At 37.0% G+C, this 17,874-nt stretch overlaps 1 protein-coding gene across 3 annotated transcripts; it reads left to right on the top strand.

Annotated features, from left to right (window-relative positions):
* Window positions 1-422: 422 nt before the first annotated feature.
* On the top strand, window positions 423-17,416 carry mvb12ba (multivesicular body subunit 12Ba). Of its 3 annotated transcripts, none has more exons than XM_043239754.1 (10): window positions 423-889; window positions 6,029-6,151; window positions 8,681-8,788; window positions 9,986-10,082; window positions 10,393-10,522; window positions 11,252-11,401; window positions 15,037-15,128; window positions 15,988-16,043; window positions 16,225-16,284; window positions 17,298-17,416. In XM_043239754.1, exons 1-10 carry the CDS (start codon window positions 842-844, stop codon window positions 17,382-17,384), a joined length of 951 nt encoding a protein of 316 aa, XP_043095689.1. In that variant the 5' UTR covers window positions 423-841; the 3' UTR covers window positions 17,385-17,416. The 3 variants fall into 3 exon arrangements, with proteins under 3 accessions (XP_043095689.1, XP_043095690.1, XP_043095691.1); XM_043239755.1 differs by having other exon boundaries at window positions 425-657; XM_043239756.1 differs by lacking the exon at window positions 423-889 and adding an exon at window positions 5,111-5,135.
* Window positions 17,417-17,874: the final 458 nt, after the last annotated feature.

The raw sequence follows: 17,874 nt of genomic DNA, 5'->3' as shown, positions 1-17,874 counted from the left end.
TAATGCATGAATTGATATCACGTGAAAATGACATATAAAAACTTTATAGAGGTGCACTAATTTATATATAAGTTAAGAAAATATATTATGCATTTTTATTGCAGTCGCTTGTCTGTTACTAAGTTGTTTTATTTTTTTCCCAAGCCTTTTTAAAGCTCCCATATATATATATATATATATATAGTATTTTTTTATTATTATTAAATCAATTATTAATTTGAACTAATGCTTAGCTTGAGCTTACCTTCTAAATCTAGAATGCTCATTGTTTAAACTAACCTGGACTGTTTTGCATTACAGCAATAGCACTGGGCTTTTATTACGAATGTGAGACAGATATTGAATGGCAATCAACTACATCAGAAACAAAACCACAGAACACGCGCACACACACACGCACGCGCGCGCACGCAGACAGAGCTACCCCTACCTCCTTCTCAGTTTCAGTGACTGGTTAGTAATGGCAGCTACTGAGGACCCCTAAAACACTCTGGCAAATTAAGGAGAAATGCGTCGTTTAAAATGGATTAAGTAATTAACGGGAATGTCAACGGTCCGGTGTTGAGGTGTAACGACAGTCAGAAGAGGATCCAGCGGCGTTTATCTTTTCAAACCGCAGCGTCTGTCAGTCTATCTGCGCGAAGTGTATTTGTTGGGGTAAGAGAGACGTCGATTAGCATTAGAGCTGTTAGCTTCGCTGCCGCTTTCGCCTGCCGCTGCTCCTCTCGCAGCCCGAGCTTTCGCGCTCCCCCCGCCGCATTCCCTCCCGCTCCGCCCCGCCCCGCTCTGACGCGCTGCCGAGGCTTCTGCGGCCTGCTGCTACCGCTGTGTGCCGCGGGTCATGAAAAGCTGCTTTTGTCCGAAAAGGAAGGACGCTGTGCATTTTACAGTTAAGTCATTATGGCGTTGAATGGTTGAAATGCTTTTTGCACAAATTTCGAGAAGAATAAGGAATATTGAGGAGACTTTAGTTAGCTCGTTAGCTCGTCTAGGCTAAGTACACAATTTCTATGGAGTCTCCTAGCAACCTGCCGGATAATGCTAACGGCTAAAATTGGTCTTCGTCCAGATGATAAAACGCACTATAATGCGAATATGATTTATTAATAATCACGGTCCTAATATATAACAACAACGTCAAGATGAGTGGTTAAAATGTTTAACGAGTTGTGAATTTTTCATCAATGTAGAGTTAATGTTATTGTAAAGAATTGCTTTATGCAATATCACTTGTTTGTTTTGTATCTCGCATAAATTAAACAAAAGCGGATGCATTTTAAGAGTATGGAGAGTATTATTAATGAGATGCGTATTTATTTAGTATACAGAGCATTGCTTGTCTACATGTACAATATCTAATCTGTACGGTAATTACATTTATGACCTTTATTATCAGATTAATGTGTGCATGATTTAGATATAATTGGTATAATTGTTATGCAGCTACTGTTCAATTCATCCAAATCACCAAAAGCGAGTATGTAAACAGAAGTAACTGCATAAGAAATAATTGCTGTCTTATGATTTTGCTCTTTGAAAACGTTGAAATTAGATTTTCAGATCAGATGCACACTAACGTGCCTAATGAATTTGATAAGGCAAGAGCTGAAACTGTGTCATTTCATCATCAAATACTTCAGCATTAGTTCAAATAAATGGCTGCTGCTGTTTGTGAGATATTTGGAGCAATAGTAGGGCCAAGAGCTTATTTATATTTGTATTATTACATAATTCTGTGTGTGTGTGTGTGTGTGTGTATAAATATGGCCTTCATTTATGCAAAATTAAAATTGAGTAACATCTGAGTTGTTTTGATTTTCGTCTCTGAAGTTAACATGTTCTATAGTTGTTGTCGTAGTGTTAAAACCACTCTAAATGCATTTGATTAGTTTCCCATGCGGTGTTTGCTTCAGCCACCTGTCCAAACAAACACGTTTTCTTAGAGAGAAGGTGGAGTAAACTTGAACAAGCAAGGAAACTACCGCGTGCAGGGCATGTTTTCCTTTGAATTCAACTATAAGAACTTTTGTTACATTTTTCTACAAGAATAGGGCTCTGTGAAATGTTTTATGTTTTCAGAAATATTATAATATATTATCTAAAATAGTGGAAAGGATATTGAAATTGTACTACATTTTATTTTTTTAAACAAAGTGCTGCAGAACAGGGATTGCATCGCTTCTCTTCATGTATTCATCCAAGATTCAAAATGTAATGACTTTCGCTTTCGACATGATAGAGTAAATTGCGATTCCATCCATCTTTTCCGCATTGTGGAAATCAAAGGGCTTTAAATATGCACATCTGCAAACTGAATTGACAGCATATATTCAGCAGACAGTGCTCTCATTGGCTGAGTGAAGCTTATGTAAACTGGCCCAAACTTCTCTCACGCTGGCTCCAAGCCATCCTTATTGTTGAGCCCTGAAATATCTTCCAGACAGTGTGTTGACAGTGCCAGCGTCTGTGCCATCTGAGGCTGCTCTGTCCTCCTGGCAGATGAGTGATATGAAAGCAGATCTGCCCCTAATGTCCGAAGGGCATCTCAGAGCCTGTCCTGCTCATGTTCCAGGAAGGTTGCATTTGTTCTTTACGATAATCGCTTTGGTTTGCATTCGGTCGTGAAGGTTCATCATACTTGTAGCTGGATGACGTACCAGTTTACACCTGCGTCGTTGTTTATCGAGGGGGTTATTGCTAATCTTGCAGCATTTGATCATCGTTCAATAGGACAATCAAAGGACTGAAAATATAGCATTTCCGTGCTCAAGTTTTTCCTGTTGGTGGGTTATTTGAGGTCTAAACCATTCCTTTCAGTCCAGTAGAAATTTGGATCGAGCGTAATTGGATCAGTTAAGGTGTTTGAATTAAGGCTTGGTTCAATCTGATTAAACCGTCAATCCGATTTTAAACGGATTATTTTGGTGCATGTCAACATTGCATGTACATCATAGATGACTGAGTCATTTACGCAAAGATTTTTGGATCCAAATAGAGCCATCAATCCAATTATAGACCGTTACCCATTATGCTTTGTGCGTACATAAAGGGAGGATGCTCCAAACTTCCGGTTTGCGGTGCATGCATATGTTTTACAGAGTTAACGCTAACGTCCTTTAGCTGATGATAATTGACCGTTTGCAAAGCATACTCATTCTGCTGATTCTGGAACTCCTTGCTGATTTAACTAGGCTTGATGTTCATTCAAACACCCTGTGACCAGCAGTGCTGGCTATATTAATCATATGCATCATAAAGAGAGGCTCCATATATTAGAATATCAATGAGTTATGAATGAACGACTGGCTCAATAATAATAAATGGATTCTGGAAGCTTTTCAACATTTACCTTTCTCATTGGCTGATGGATTCTGCAAAGCTCTTTCAGATCCAAACCACATTTCTGCTAACTTGTGTTTGAAATGATGTTGCTTGGTTGAAAATTTGTTTCATTTTAATATGGTTTTGGTTTTTAATTTTGCGTAGGTAACAAGCCTCCGCAAGCTTTTATGATTGCGGTTGCCAGATTTCAAGAGTTTAAATTTGGCAAACAGAGCCTTTTACTTAAATTGATACCTCAGTTTCTCCTCCGTGGTTTACTCACTGAAATCTTAAGGGTTTTTTTTGTCTTGTTTCCAGACAAAATATCAAAGTTTTTCTAGACAAGTTGTCAGAAAGTGAGAATTAACGATTTGAAACTGGCTTCATAATCTGCCAATAGGGTCAGCAATTTTGAAATAGGTTTATTTTACCTACCCTTTTGGCTGATTATTTTGTTTATTGTAAGGGAAAACGCTTAATTTTGACCTTTGAAAATGAGATATTGTTTACTTGTCTAGAAATACTAGAAAACCTTCTTGAGTTAAGAAACAATATTTATTTTGTCTGGAAACAAGACAAATAATCTTAGTAAGAAACATTTTTTGCAATGCTTAATCTTCCTAATCTGGCAACCATTCTACTTAACGATTACCATGTAGCCCACATAGCATATCCCAGTCTTAATTGGTTAAAGATTTCTCTCTTTTTTTGGCTCAGAACAGCCTTTATTTGAGTGAAATCAGACCAGATTGGACACATAATAAGTGGAAAGGGTCTCAGTGTTATCAGTCATTTGGGATGATTTGCAGACTGCATTACATTTCCAGTAAAATTTCCTTTTTTGTAAGAACTGCATTCTTTCTATGTTCACGAATGCGGTCTGTTCCTGTTTGGCTTTCTCACTGTGGACTCCAGGGATCATCGTGTCACACCTCTTTTTAACGCCCTCTCTCGGCTCCGGCAGGGTTCTCACATGCTCTCAGTTTGATCTCTCTCTCTTTCTTCGCCTCTGTCTGCTGTTTGCCTTGCTGCAAGCTGCTTCCATGCGCACCAGCGATTTGACACAGCTTCTTTGTGGCTTGTCTGGGAGATCGCGGAGGGCAGGCCCGGTTGCCAAGGCGCCTCCAAAGCGCTTAACTCCATCCAAAGACCGCGTTTCATTTGTATTCAACTACACAGCTCCTCAGATGCTCACACAAACCCTGACTCCAAATCAGTAGATTCGTGAAGTGTCTCCCGATGAAAACAACCGCAGCATGATGGAGACGTTACCAGAACGCCTCCAGAATGTGTCTCTTGTGTTCATCAAACACAGTTTTTCCTCAGCTCTTGTTTAATCAGTTGATCTGCGGTAGGCATGCAAGTCCCCCAGTTTACATTTTAGAGGAACGTGCAAGTTCTTGTTGATTACGTGCTTTCAGACGATCAGGAAGTGTGTTTTATTATCTTAAAGAAAATAAACAGACTTCTTTATCAGAAGCTAGCTAATTGTAATGGTCTTGAATTAGGATTTTCTTCCCTTGATGGAGTCAGTGTGCTAGATTAGAAGAATAGTAGATGAGAAAAAGGCTATATCAAGTCTTGCTCGACTGGCTCAGTGTTTCATCCCCACCCTCTTGTGCTTTTCCCACTAGACTTTTTTTTTTTATTCTCTGCAACATTGTTCTCTGTTCAAACATGTCTTGTACACAGTGGCTTAGTTTCATTTGTCATTTTGTCTTCGTGTTTCGGTGGTGCCGCCATGCTCTATTCCGCTCTGTGTTGTCGCACTGGGATGTGTTTGGGTATCTGCTTGTGTAAATGTGAATATTACAGTAAGTGCGTTCTCAGAAAAAAGGAACAAAAGCTCTCACTGGGGTAGCGTCTTTTTAAAAGTAGTTTGTTTACCCGTTTAGGTTGCTAGATATTAGCGCACACAAAGTACATATTGGTACATTTTGAAAAACGGCAGCTTTTGTACCTTGTTCAAACCACTTTTATATTGCTAACAAACAGTAAAAGCTATGTTTGGCATGATTTTATGCTCTAAGACGATCTTTTAAAGTGCAGACAATCAGTGAGGTTGAAGCCTTACGAAAATAACATTTTTGGATTAAATTTTAAAACAAGCTTTTTTTACGTATGTAGATGATCTGTGCGTTTGGGTGGTTTTGAACAATTTTATGGAAAAATGCAGTAATATGTTGTTGGTAGTATGGTTCAAATCGTTCATTTATTATTTGTATTATTTTCCTTTTCCAAATCTTGAAGTAAATGTTGAATTCTTGCTGCGATTTATGTCACAAACATCAGTGAAAACAACTACATTTCTCCCAACGCAAAGTGTAAAGTTAATTTCATAATAACAGCTTTAAATCAGCTTTGCATGTCAATAGCAAACGGTTCACAAATGGTCATGTTTTCACTTGTAATTGCTTTTAAATGAGACCTGTCTCTTTTTCAATTGTAGGTATAATTTAACAATTGCTATGATGTGCAATAACAGATAAATTGGCACTTTGATACGTTTTACTTGGGAAAAAAAAGGAAATCCCCCAATTTATTCCTATGGGATGTTCTGAGTTGTGGACGGTAACCAAGGTAGGCGGGAGCTAACAAAAGGATAAATTCATCTGCTTTTGTAGACAAAACAAACACAGATCCGACATGTTCTGTCAAGTGGTTTGTTGTTTAGCGTGTAAATGTTTTAACACTCCTGTCTCCTCAGAATTCCTCTATGATGCCTGAAGTGCGGGACCTTTCAGACGCCTTGCCGGAGATGCCCATGGACCCGATCACTGGCGTAGGGGTTGTAGCCTCGAGGAACAGAGCTCCCACCGGCTATGATGTGGTAAATGTCTGATACGGTACACTCATACATGTAGAGTGCTTTTAGAAAGTTATACTCGTCGTTGCTCTACAGGGTTTGTCAAGAAATGACATCTGTTAGGGAGTTCTTCTACTTCCTTTGTGGTTTGGGTTAGTCCCTAGTATACTGTTTTAGAGCGTTTAAACACCTAGCGAGCTGCCCACCTAGAAGACGTTTTCGTCATACATAAACATGGGTTTTCCAGGGCTGCTATGATGCTAATGTTAATATTTTACATTTAGCAGATGCTAATATATCCAACTGAGAAAATGTTTGGGATCAGTAATATGTATTCATTTGTATTTCAGGAGAAGTGATGGGGAAAATTCAGCATTGCAGCATTGAAATGCGTTGTATTTTAATGTATTACAGTATAAATAGTTTTTGGAAATTGTAATATTAATTGTAATATCACACCTGTACTGTATTTTTGATTTTACTGACTGTATAGCTCAGTGTATAGCCACACTAAAATGCAGACCAGATAAATAACTCGGTAGGATTTCAAACACTCTCATTTCAGCAATGTTATGAGGCACTTGGTCTGCGCCGATGGGTAAAACGGACTTATTTGAGTGCTTTAACATGGCAAACCTTGTGGAATTGTTGATATGTAATACAAGAACGATGTAGGATGTACTCCGCCTGGGGTTTAGAGTTGGTATCAACAAAGAGGCCTGTAGATCTGCTCACAAACCATGCTGATCTCAGTTGCAGAAAACCCCGGATCACGGTGGCCTCAGTTCAAAGGCGTTCACCGGAGAAACTCGATACGTGTGTGGGGCGCTTGTTTTCCCAGCACCTGACTTTTAAATGCACACAGCCTTGCAAGCGAGATCTATGTAATCATACCACCGAGAACGTCAAGGGGACCAAGTATCAGAGTTGTGCTCTGCCGTAACATCTATTCTCTTTTGTAAGATCTCCTCAAGACTGTATTCCCAAAAGCTTTTGGGAAAAGGCCACAGCATAGCTTCTTGATTAATGATGCCCGACGCGAACGTCACATCACACCCTAGAAAGCAGACTTCTGTTTACAGCTGACGTTTTGTGCCGTTAAAACGTTTTTGCACCATTGCATTTGCATGTTTTTTGGTAGAAACGCACACATGATCTGGATGTACTTTGGCAGCTGAAGAGGCAGCGGGGTTGTTGTGTTTCCTTTGGCCGTCCCAGTCATTGTCGTCACTCCAGCGCAGAGCTTAACAATGCTTCCTGTGTGGATTGTGAGAGTTTGTGAAAGCGGGGTCTGTTGATAGCACCCATTCCACCCCCAAACGTCTTCTCAGATCGCAGAAACACTGTAGTCTACACGCGAAGCATCAGAGGGGGAGAGTAATCTGTTGTTTCCAGCTCTAACAGTGAGCTGCTTTCTGCCTGTTCAGTATCAAACTACAAAAGTCTGAGGTTTGACCCTTGGACAACCTCTAAAGTCTGAGCTCTTCGCTGACTTCATTGATTTGTCAGTTATCAAATATCCTTCCAAGTTGACTTTTAATTGATTAAAGTGAATGTGGTGTTGTCTGTTTACAGTGAAATGCCTGAAAAGAAAAATTGTTTTAATAATGATTAATTTAAATCAATTAATGATGCATTTAAATCCAATTTGGGATTATTATTATTATTGTAATAATAACAGTCTTTGAAAACACCAATAATTACCGGAATTTAAAAAAAAATGTTTTTTAGCAGAATTGAAACAATTGTAAAATGATGTCTCTCTTGCTTCAATGACATGAACACAACCTGACGATCACATTCTCCAGCATGATTTAAGGGTTTTAAAGAGCTTTTTAGCTTCAGCGAAACCAAGAACATTGAATGAGCGCAATGAATCTTCAAGGTCACGAATTTCCCTACATTTCAGTCACTTAGAAATAGTGCTAAATCTGAAATATTGCTAATTGCAGATTTCTCTTATTGTATTGTATGTCATACTTTTTTATAGCATTATTAATAGCATTATTATCTTGTTTAACACAGTAAACATTTGACACAGTCCATTGCGTAAAGCATATTCGGTGTATATAAATGAGTTCATTTCCTTGTCCAGTCCTGAGACTTAATGCTGTCTCATTTCATTTCCATATCACCGGTTTCAAATCTAGCAGCTCAGTTGAGTGGCTCATGGGAAACCAGTTGCCATGCCACGGCTTGATTGTGTGGGCAGCTCAAGCTGTTAATTGAGCAATCATTCGTGTTGACTGCTGTTGAGATGGACATCAGACTGAGAACTGCACTGTACAACTACCGCCAACCAGCTTTTAGAGGCATAACTTCTCAAAAAAGGTTTCAATAGCTGTTCTGAGAGGTTAATCTGTTGAAGCCCTTGAGAAGCTAATTAAAGTCTGTTATAAATGACCAGCCTATTTTAGAATCCTGTGATGCATTGCGTGAATTATGTTTTTTTTCTTAAGAAGTTCTTAAGAAAAAAGATCAAATAAGTGACCTTCAGCGAATGGGAGAAAAAAACGTTTATAATACTTAATAAAAATCAAATCTTCGTTTTAGGTTGCACAAACCACAGATGGGATTGATGCAGACTTGTGGAAAGATGGCTTGTTCAAATCCAAGGTGACCCGCTATCTGTGCTTCACCAGGGCTTTCTCCAAAGAGAACGTGAGTCATTTCTTCAGCTCTTTATCAGAAAATTGAGGTTTCTTTGAAGCATGGTTACATTTTACAAATTTATATTTCTAGTTCTGGATGCTGATTCATTAATGCAGCATGTTGATGCTTAGTAATTTCCTTAATTTAAAAATTAAAATCCTTAGTAAAATCCTTAATTTAAATTACAAATCATCCTTTAATATTTGCTTGTTTTTATTTTATTAATAATAATAAATAGTCCATTACATTTATATAGCGCTTTTTTTGAGAAAGTTCAGGATTTAAAATTTTACTTAATTTAATTTTATTCAGTAAGGCACCTAACAACTATCTGCATTACTAAGTTACTTCAGTTTGAAGGCCAAAAAAAACGGATTGGATGTTTAAAAGATCCAGATAAAGTTCATGTTGGATTGTTTATATAATGTAATATGTTTCTGGAGTAGAGGAGCTCTCTGTAAAGTGTCACAGGATCTCGTCTATTTGTTTTTTATATACAATTTCTTTTTGTTCCCGAAAACAAAGCTGTTTCCGCTTGTGCCGTCCCTGTGGTGTTTAGTCACATTCTTCTTTCTAGGACAAACCTCAGGCGGAAAGAACTTAAGAAAGAACTAAAACAATGTTTACAGTTATTTTTTTTTTCTTGCTGAAATGTTTAGTGGTTTAATAGTCGTGGTTTATTGTAAAGTTTAGGCTCGATGAAGTCATACAGAAAAAATTATACACACACACACACACTCAATTATGTTACAAGCCATATAATGCAATTTAGTACAAACTCAAAAGAAATAAGAAATGATGAAAGTACACTTGGTAATTAATAACATTTTTGTTAAATCCATGCATTCTGATACATGCGTAGTGAATGTGTAACTATCAGTTTTTACACATCAACACACATTTAGTGCATTGAGCTATAATATGTGACAGTCTAGCTTGTGCCAAAGCTGCTTTCCAGTGTTAAACAGGAAAACGGTTGATGCAGTTCTTCCTCAGTGTAAACTATGCTCTTTTGAAAGTCACACACAGCCTGTTTTATTGTAAGAGCCGGCCAGAGGTTGGAAATTGCTTTGGCAAAATTACATTTTTAGTTTTTCATTGTTATTATGCCTATAGTTATAATTCCTAAAGCGCGTAAACTAGGTCACCAGTAGAGATGATGTCTGCTCACATTACCCTATATGTGCTTCCTATGCCTCTCCACAGAGTCATTTAGGAAATGTGCTTGTAGACATGAAGCTCATCGACATCAAGGACACGCTGCCTGTGGGATTCATTCCCATTCAGGAAACCGTGGACACACGTAAGCTCCGCTCGTATCTGCTCTCGTTCATTTACAGCTGCATTCTCCATCTTTGAAAGCCTTTAAAAAGAAGTTAAAAGGAGCTTGTTCTCCGCTAATGAATTTTCTTTTACGCATGCAGCTTGATATGCGCCGTTTAAAAGCTTGTGGGTTCAGTTTCTATCTTGTGTTAAATAATTAATCGAAAGTGTGAAATGATCCTCCTTTTAATTCCAGCGCTGACCTCGTTTTCTCTTTTCTCTTTCTGTTGTAAACTCCATCCCCCTTTCACTTTTTTCAACGTGCCCCATTCCTCTCTTTCTCTCTCCAGAGGAGCCGGCGTTCAGGAAGAGGAGGTTATGTATTAAGTTCATCCCGAGAGACTCCACTGAAGCTGCCATCTGCGATATCCGCATCTTAGGACGCTCTAAACAGGCTCCCCCACAGTATACATTCATAGGGTCAGTCACGTCACACAAACTCTCTACACAAAAGACTGGCCTACCAGCATTTAAGAGCATTTTGGTCATATTCTGTGAGAAAATTTATTGTACTCTGTAGGTGGGCACTGACATAAATATTTCAAGTGTTAAGCGTTATTTAGGATGATTTTTATTAACAGTATAAAAGTAAACAATATTAGGAACGTCAGTGTTACCTAACAGCTTTATATTTAATCGGTGAAGTTTTTTTTGCTTCTGGCACATAAACATTTCTAATATAACTTTAGTTTTTTTATATAACTTACGGCATTAGAAGCTCATTAGATTTCAAACTGTTAATATATTTGAATAATAATAATGTTAAGTAGATATCCATAGAAACATTATTTATGATATTAATATTTGTATATTTTAATAATAGCTATTTTATGGTGTTTTACTTTAGAAAAATACATTTGTACCTCATGTTTCATTTGGGTGAGAAATAACTAAAATCCCAGTTTTAACAGTTTCCAACCGTTTTAAAACATCTCTAAGCAATACTCAACATCTTTAATATATTGTCATGAGGCCAAAGTGTATTAAGACACCATTGTTTCGTGTCTTTTTCAGTCTGCGGTATATGTGGATCTCTGGCTGTATTTTGAGATCTGCTCTCGCTGACTTGATTTTGATTTTTATTGATTGTCTCTGGGATGGTGTGGTTCTAGTTTTGTGGAATGATTTTAATTCTGCATTTCCTTACAGAGAGTTGAACAATATGGGGATCTGGTACCGTATGGGAAAGGTGCCGCGGGCCCAGGACTCTTCCCCTGTACAAAACAACTCCACCACCAACAACACCAATAACATCCAGACTGTCACCAACAACTCCACTCCAGCGCCAGTCTTGCCCAAGTATGTGTTTGTGATGTTTAAGGAAGTGTGAACCGCATTTGTGCCAACAGCTGCAGAATAGAAAGAAAGAGCGTGTGAGGCATACTGAGAGAAGGAAGAGGAACATTGAAGACTAAAACACTTTGTTAAAGGGTTAGTTCAACTAAAAATGAAAATTAGCCCAGGTTTTACTCTCCTTCAAGGCATTCTAGGTGTATATTCGGGTAAAAAATTATTCTTGTTCTTTCAAGCTTTATAATTGGCATGGGTTGGTGTTCTTGTTCAACAGTCAAATAAAATTTTAAATATGGATTAAAAATATATAAAATATACACACACACATACAGGGGTTGGATAAGGAAATGGAAACACTTGGTTTTAGACCACAATAATTGATTAGTATGGTGTAGGGCCTCCTTTTGCGGCCAATACAGCATCAGTTCATCTTGGGAATGTCAGATACAAGTCCTGCACGGTGGCCAGAGGGATTTTGAGCCATTCTTCTCGCAAAATAGTGTCCAGGTCACTACGTGATGCTGGTGGAGGAAAACGTTTCCTGACTCTATTTTGACCCTGTGGACCTCCCGAAAGACAGTTTTGGTGAAAACGGGAGACTTGACGTGCACCAACAATTTGTCCTCTTTCAAACTCTGTGACATCCACAGTTTTGTGTGCATTGCAATATTTTAGGCAAAACTGTGCTATTAGTGCTATTAGCTAATTAAACTAATTAAAACGTGCAATCATTGAACATTGGCCACCAGGCTAGTCAAATTTTGACATGGAACACCGAACTGTGTGTGTGTGTGTATAAGAATAAGAATTTGATTCATCTGATAGAAGAAAGTCATATACATCAATGCCTTGCGGTTCATTTCATTTTTGGTTTCACTACCCCTTTAATCGGCAGGTTCAGCATAGCTCTCCTTATTCTGGAATGGAATAAACTGTGGAGTTGTGGTCCTTTAGGAATCCCCATGAAGTTCACGGCAGCACTTGTAGTCATACTTACAGGAAAAATGTTAAATTCACTAGTTGAATCATAAGTCAACATGACCTTGCAACTTACACTTCTCACACAATCAATATAAAACTGCATTCCAGCAAGTCGGGTTATAATAAGCTCATGGTTGCCATAATTATGATTTAAAAGTTTGTGGTTGGGAGTTTTTTCTTTTCTTTTCTCGCCAAGGCTGCATTTTAAGAAAATCCAGTAAAACACTAATATTGTAAAATATTATTACAATTCAAAATAACTTTTTCTATTTGAATATATTTAGTGTAATTTATTTTTGTGATTTAAGCTGAATTTTCACATGATCCTTAATCATTCTAACATTTGGTTTTTAATTATCTATATTATTATTATTATTATTATTATTATTATTATCTTATATTTTTGCTGCTAAATATTTTTACGGTTCTTTAAGGAGTAGAATGTTTAGCATTTATGGACTATTTTGCAACATTATAAATGTCTTTAATGTCTTTAGATTGATTTAATGCAGCCCTAAATAATCATGTTAAAATAATCAAATGAGCAAAAACATCCTGTTCTCCATGATGTAACTGGACTAATGAAACTGTTTACAGTGTTTTCGCATGCTACACAAATGTGTATGTTTTCTCCCGTACTTGATGTTTATGGGCTTGTTTGTGTCTCAGGGTTTTGTACACCCCAGGCATTTCTCCGACACAAATGGGAAGTGTTTGTTCCAGCTGTTTCCCTCTCACGGTTTCCTCTTCGTCCGTCCGCTCTCTTGATACTGTCCGTTCGTGATCTTATTATATATAACAGGATGCAACTGCAGTGAAGTCACATAAGCAGAACTGCATCTCAATGAGGGAGTGGCCGTCTCATCTGTGCCCCGAGACACGTCTGGACTCTTTCTCACAGCATTGCACAACAATTCAAGTGTGGTATCACAAAACAGGATCTTTCTTTTTTTGTGGGGGCAAAAAAAATATACAAGAAGTCGAAAAAGATTAAGCACTTGGCTATTTGACAGTGTGAACTACACCGTGTTAGCCGGTCATAACAGCTGTTATTTAGATATCGAAATGTAATACTGAAAAGATCCTGTAAAACTAAATTTAGTCCATAAGCGAACTTGTCGTTCCTGTGGTGAACACTTAGAAGTACATGAGGTATGCAGTTTTGCGGTGTCTCACTTTTATTCAGCAAGGATGTGTTAGATTTTGAAGAATGACAATAAATGACTTTGTTTAAAAAAAAAAAAACCTGAAAAAATTGCTAATAATCGGAAGGATCATGTGACACTGTAGACTTTACATTTTTTTTAAATCTATTTAAATAGAAAATATTTCGAATAGAATATATGACAATAGTAGTGTATTTTTGATTGCAGAAATGAAGCAGAAGAGACCAAAACATTACAAATTTTATGGAACCGCAAACTTTTGAGCAGGAAACATTTAATGCTATGTGACCACTATCCCAGACAGCTGTCAAAGGGAGAATATCAGCAGCTCATGATGACCACTGTCTATTAAACACATACAGTTGTTTTGTTCATCATGATGTGTGGAGTTTCCCTTGCAGCTGCCAGCAGAATAGACTGAAAACACAACTAGGTAGAGCATGTGTCGTGTGTGCGGTGACTTAGTCATGTTACGAGTGCGTTTAACGGTGGGGTTTTCCCATAAAACCGACGGCAGTGCGTGGATCTGTGGAAATGTCCAGCTTTGAGTGTGTGCTAGCAGCGGTTGTTTAATCGCAAAACCGCTTTTCTAATGCTAAAGGTTTGTGAGGATATGCAGAACTACATTTCCAAGTAGTTCGTTTAGATTGGTTCCCTGAATTCTATAGCGGTTCGTTGAAGCTCTGTTATTAATTGCTTTCAGGTTGAACCAACCCTGATTGGACATGTTTCTTAAGAGGAATTTGCATAGAATATATTCTGGTTGTTGTTGTCGGTGTTAAGTAAACCTAGTAAAAATAAGTTTTTATAATTCTTTGCAATCAATCTATTTTTTTTTTATCATTGATTCAGATAATTAAAAAAATAAGATGTATAGAACTGTGATGAAAACTAAACTGAAAAGAAACCATTTCCTTGGCAATTAACTGAAAATAAGTTTTATCATTTTAATTTAAATAAACATTTTAAAATTGCAAACTTACATGTAGCGTAATTTGAAATAAAAAAAAAGTAATAACAAAATGACTAAAACCTAAAAATTCAATATTTATGAAAAATACATATAAAAATACTTTAAAATGCTGGTTAAAAAAACAACTATGTGAAATGAAAATGTTTTTTTAATCACTTGATATTTTTAACTTGTCATGCCATTATAAAACAACACTCGTGACGTTTCTCGGAGCGCTTTTTACTTTGCAAGCTTTCTAACAGCTAAACAAAGCACATTGTTTGGTGTGCTATTTAAAGAACCGCCACTTAAAATATCAAAACTATTTTTGAATTTCTTTAAAGTCCCAACTGCTAAAAATAAAGCTTAAAAAACGAAATATTCTGTATTTAAAGGAGCATCATCAGGCGAACAGTTTATTAGGTTTTAGATGTCAGTCTTTGAGACTGAAATATCACAATATACAGCGGCCTGTGAAAGAGAAGAGATGTTGAATATTTTTTCAATTAAGTGGTAATTGTTTTCTTTTTGTTTCTTCGCAGGCACATATCCATGACCCTGCCGGCATGTTTCAGAAAAAGCACAACTAGACCAGACTTTGAACATCAGAACTCCAACCTCTATGCCATCTCTGGTACCAAAACCGTCCTTCATTATCACATCAACATTTAAGTAGAGACAACTGTAACATAAAACCACCAGTTGTAGATCTAGACTTTTGCATGATTTTACGAACAAAAAAGATTATTTTATTCTAAAATGGATTTTTTTAGTTAAAAAAAATGCCCTGATATTATCTGCATCAATTATATCACTGCTGTTCAAAAGTTTGGATTAGTCTTTAGTTCAATTAGGACATTTAAGTAATTTTTTTATAAACATGCCTTACTGACAAAAGCAGTACTGCTGTGCATCTTAAGACAAAACAAAGGCACTGACAATTTATTTATTTAACATTATATTTATTTTACACACATATATTTATGTATTTTATATATATATTTTTTTAATTTAATTTATTTTACGTATATATTTATATATATATTTATTTATTTATTTATTTATATATATATGCATATCTCAGATATATTGCATGTAATAATGCTGTCTGAAATCCCATCAGCACTCCAGTGATGTGTGGAGTCGTTAGGGATGTAATAACGAACCCTTCTGGAGGAGGAATCTGTTTAACTCTTCCAGATGGTGTTCAGTGATGACTCACAAGCTCTCTCCTTCTGTTCGGAGCTCTCGGTTCTTACCGCACGCTTCTCGTTTGTCACACATTCATGGGAAAAAATGTCTCGGTGTACTTTTATTTACATTTATTCATTTAGCAGATGCTTTAATCCAAAGCCACTTACAAATAAAGAGGTCGTTTGCGGTCATTTTGTTTCGTAGATGTCATCAGCCAATGATATATTAACACATGCCACACACGGTCAGAGTTAATTAGCATACAATGATATATTAACGCTGACTTTTTGACTTTTCAGCTATGGATGGAGTGCCTTTCATGATTTCGGAGAAGTTTGCATGCGCCTCCAGTGATGTGAGTTTTCGACCAATCATGTGAACTCTTAAACACTCTGTAGGCCTCAAACAGTAAACCATGTTGTAGATTTTGAAAGAGTAATGCATTTTAGGCCCTTAACTCTAGCATGAGCCCTGCTGTGGACCCTGGGGAGGAGCTAGTGTTGATGTTGGTCTGATGGTGTGTCTCTGTGTTTCAGCTGCAGCAGGTGGATCTAATGGGCATCAGAATCAAATCACTTGCAGAAATTGAGAAGGAGGTGAGGATCGGTTTAGTTTCAGCCATGACGAGTTCTAGTTTGTTTGCTTTTTAACGTCATTACTTTATAAAAAGGATTGCTCTAAAACTCATCTGAAACATCCCTTACATGCACATCAGTTAGAATATCAGTATTCATTTTCTTGTTATACACAGTTAGTTATTATTGTGCTGTATTATAAGTATATTAAGGATAAAGGCCTGCTCGCGCATAAAACATAACTATAATATAATTATAAGCGAACGCTTTTAAAGAATAGCGCAGTATGGTTTGCGGTTTTAGTGTGAACTCACCCTTATGCACTATATTTTTTTTGAAGGAATTATTATTATCAATACTGTTTAATTATTTATTGAGACTGATGTTTTAACCTTTAAATGAACAAAGAGGCAGTGCATTCCTTTCAATAATAGTTATTGATTATAAAGGCTATTTAAAGGAATTTTATGATGTAGTAAATATTTTATATACATTAATAGGTATTCATATAAACCTAGTTGAATTTCACATCGCATCTCCTCAATATTATGTGCCTTTTTATGTGTTTTTGTATTCTCATGTTGCTCAGTAAACACATCAGGGCTATTATGGCTAACTAAAATAATAATAAATGCATTACATGTTTTCTTGCTATTTGAAATGTTAAGTAAAAGAAAATATATAAAAATGTAATTAATTTTAAGCTAGTTGCCAATGTTTATACTATGTTTAAAATTCATTAAAATTATAATAGCAAAAAACTATGATTTAGTGTAGTCACACTAAAATAACATCAGAACAAATATTGCATTTTGCCTAATTTATCGTTATATATATTCGTAAAATTTTTATTTTGTATATTTTTGACGTTAACTACATTCCGTGCATTTAATGTACATGCGTTCATGCATGAGTTCAGTGCACTTGAGCTGTTTTTGACCGATCCACTAGAGGTCAGTGTGTGCTTGACTCTCTCTCTCTCTCTCTCTCTCTCTCTCTCTCTCTCTCTCTGTCTCTGTCTCTGTCTGTGTCAGTATGAATATAGTTTCCGGACGGAGCACAGCGCCGCGGCCCGTCTGCCGCCCAGCCCCACCAGAACATCTCTGGGCTCCGAGGCCTAACACGAAGACCTGATCCGAGCAGAGACTCTGTACAAAAAAGTACAACAGAAACCCACTAGTTCAACAGAGGGGGGGGATGAATAAGGATATCGTTCGCTTTTTTTTTTGTTGTTTTTTTTGCATACAACTAACAAATATTTCATCCGGTCAAGTTCAGTCTCTTAAGTCGATGCTGCTTTTTCCTAAAGAGCTTTGGATGCGAGTGAATCAAATCAAAACCACTAACGTGTTTCTTTTATGTGACAAGTATTGCGCTCTGACTTCTTCTGGCTGCTGTTACTGCGATGACTTTATGAAGGGACACGCTTGGACACAAACCCTTATTTGAGCCCCGAAGTCTGTGTTCGTGTGTCACGCATAGAGTTTTATTTAGACGGCAGTGACTGCATGCCTTCTGTTTGGAAATGGAGCCCGGTTCACTGCACTGTTACAGGACCCTCCGAAACATTTCAATATATTTGTGTTGGTCTGGAAAAAGAGATTAGAACAG

This window comes from Puntigrus tetrazona, chromosome 5, assembly GCF_018831695.1.
Source record: "Puntigrus tetrazona isolate hp1 chromosome 5, ASM1883169v1, whole genome shotgun sequence".
NCBI lineage: Eukaryota > Metazoa > Chordata > Actinopteri > Cypriniformes > Cyprinidae > Puntigrus > Puntigrus tetrazona.
The sequence above is the reverse complement of the archived record's forward strand: the minus strand, read 5'-3'. Positions and strand labels throughout refer to the sequence as shown.

What these genes read in the sequence shown, in the direction of transcription:
- mvb12ba (XM_043239754.1), top strand. Translation starts at nt 842, where the DNA reads ATGAAAAGCTGCTTTTGTCCGAAAAGGAAGGACGCTGTGCATTTTACA. An exon ending in GGGCTTTCTCCAAAGAGAAC is followed by an intron (nt 8,789 to 9,985) that starts GTGAGTCATTTC and finishes GCCTCTCCACAG; the next exon opens with AGTCATTTAGGAAATGTGCT. An exon ending in TTGCAGAAATTGAGAAGGAG is followed by an intron (nt 16,285 to 17,297) that starts GTGAGGATCGGT and finishes TGTCTGTGTCAG; the next exon opens with TATGAATATAGTTTCCGGAC.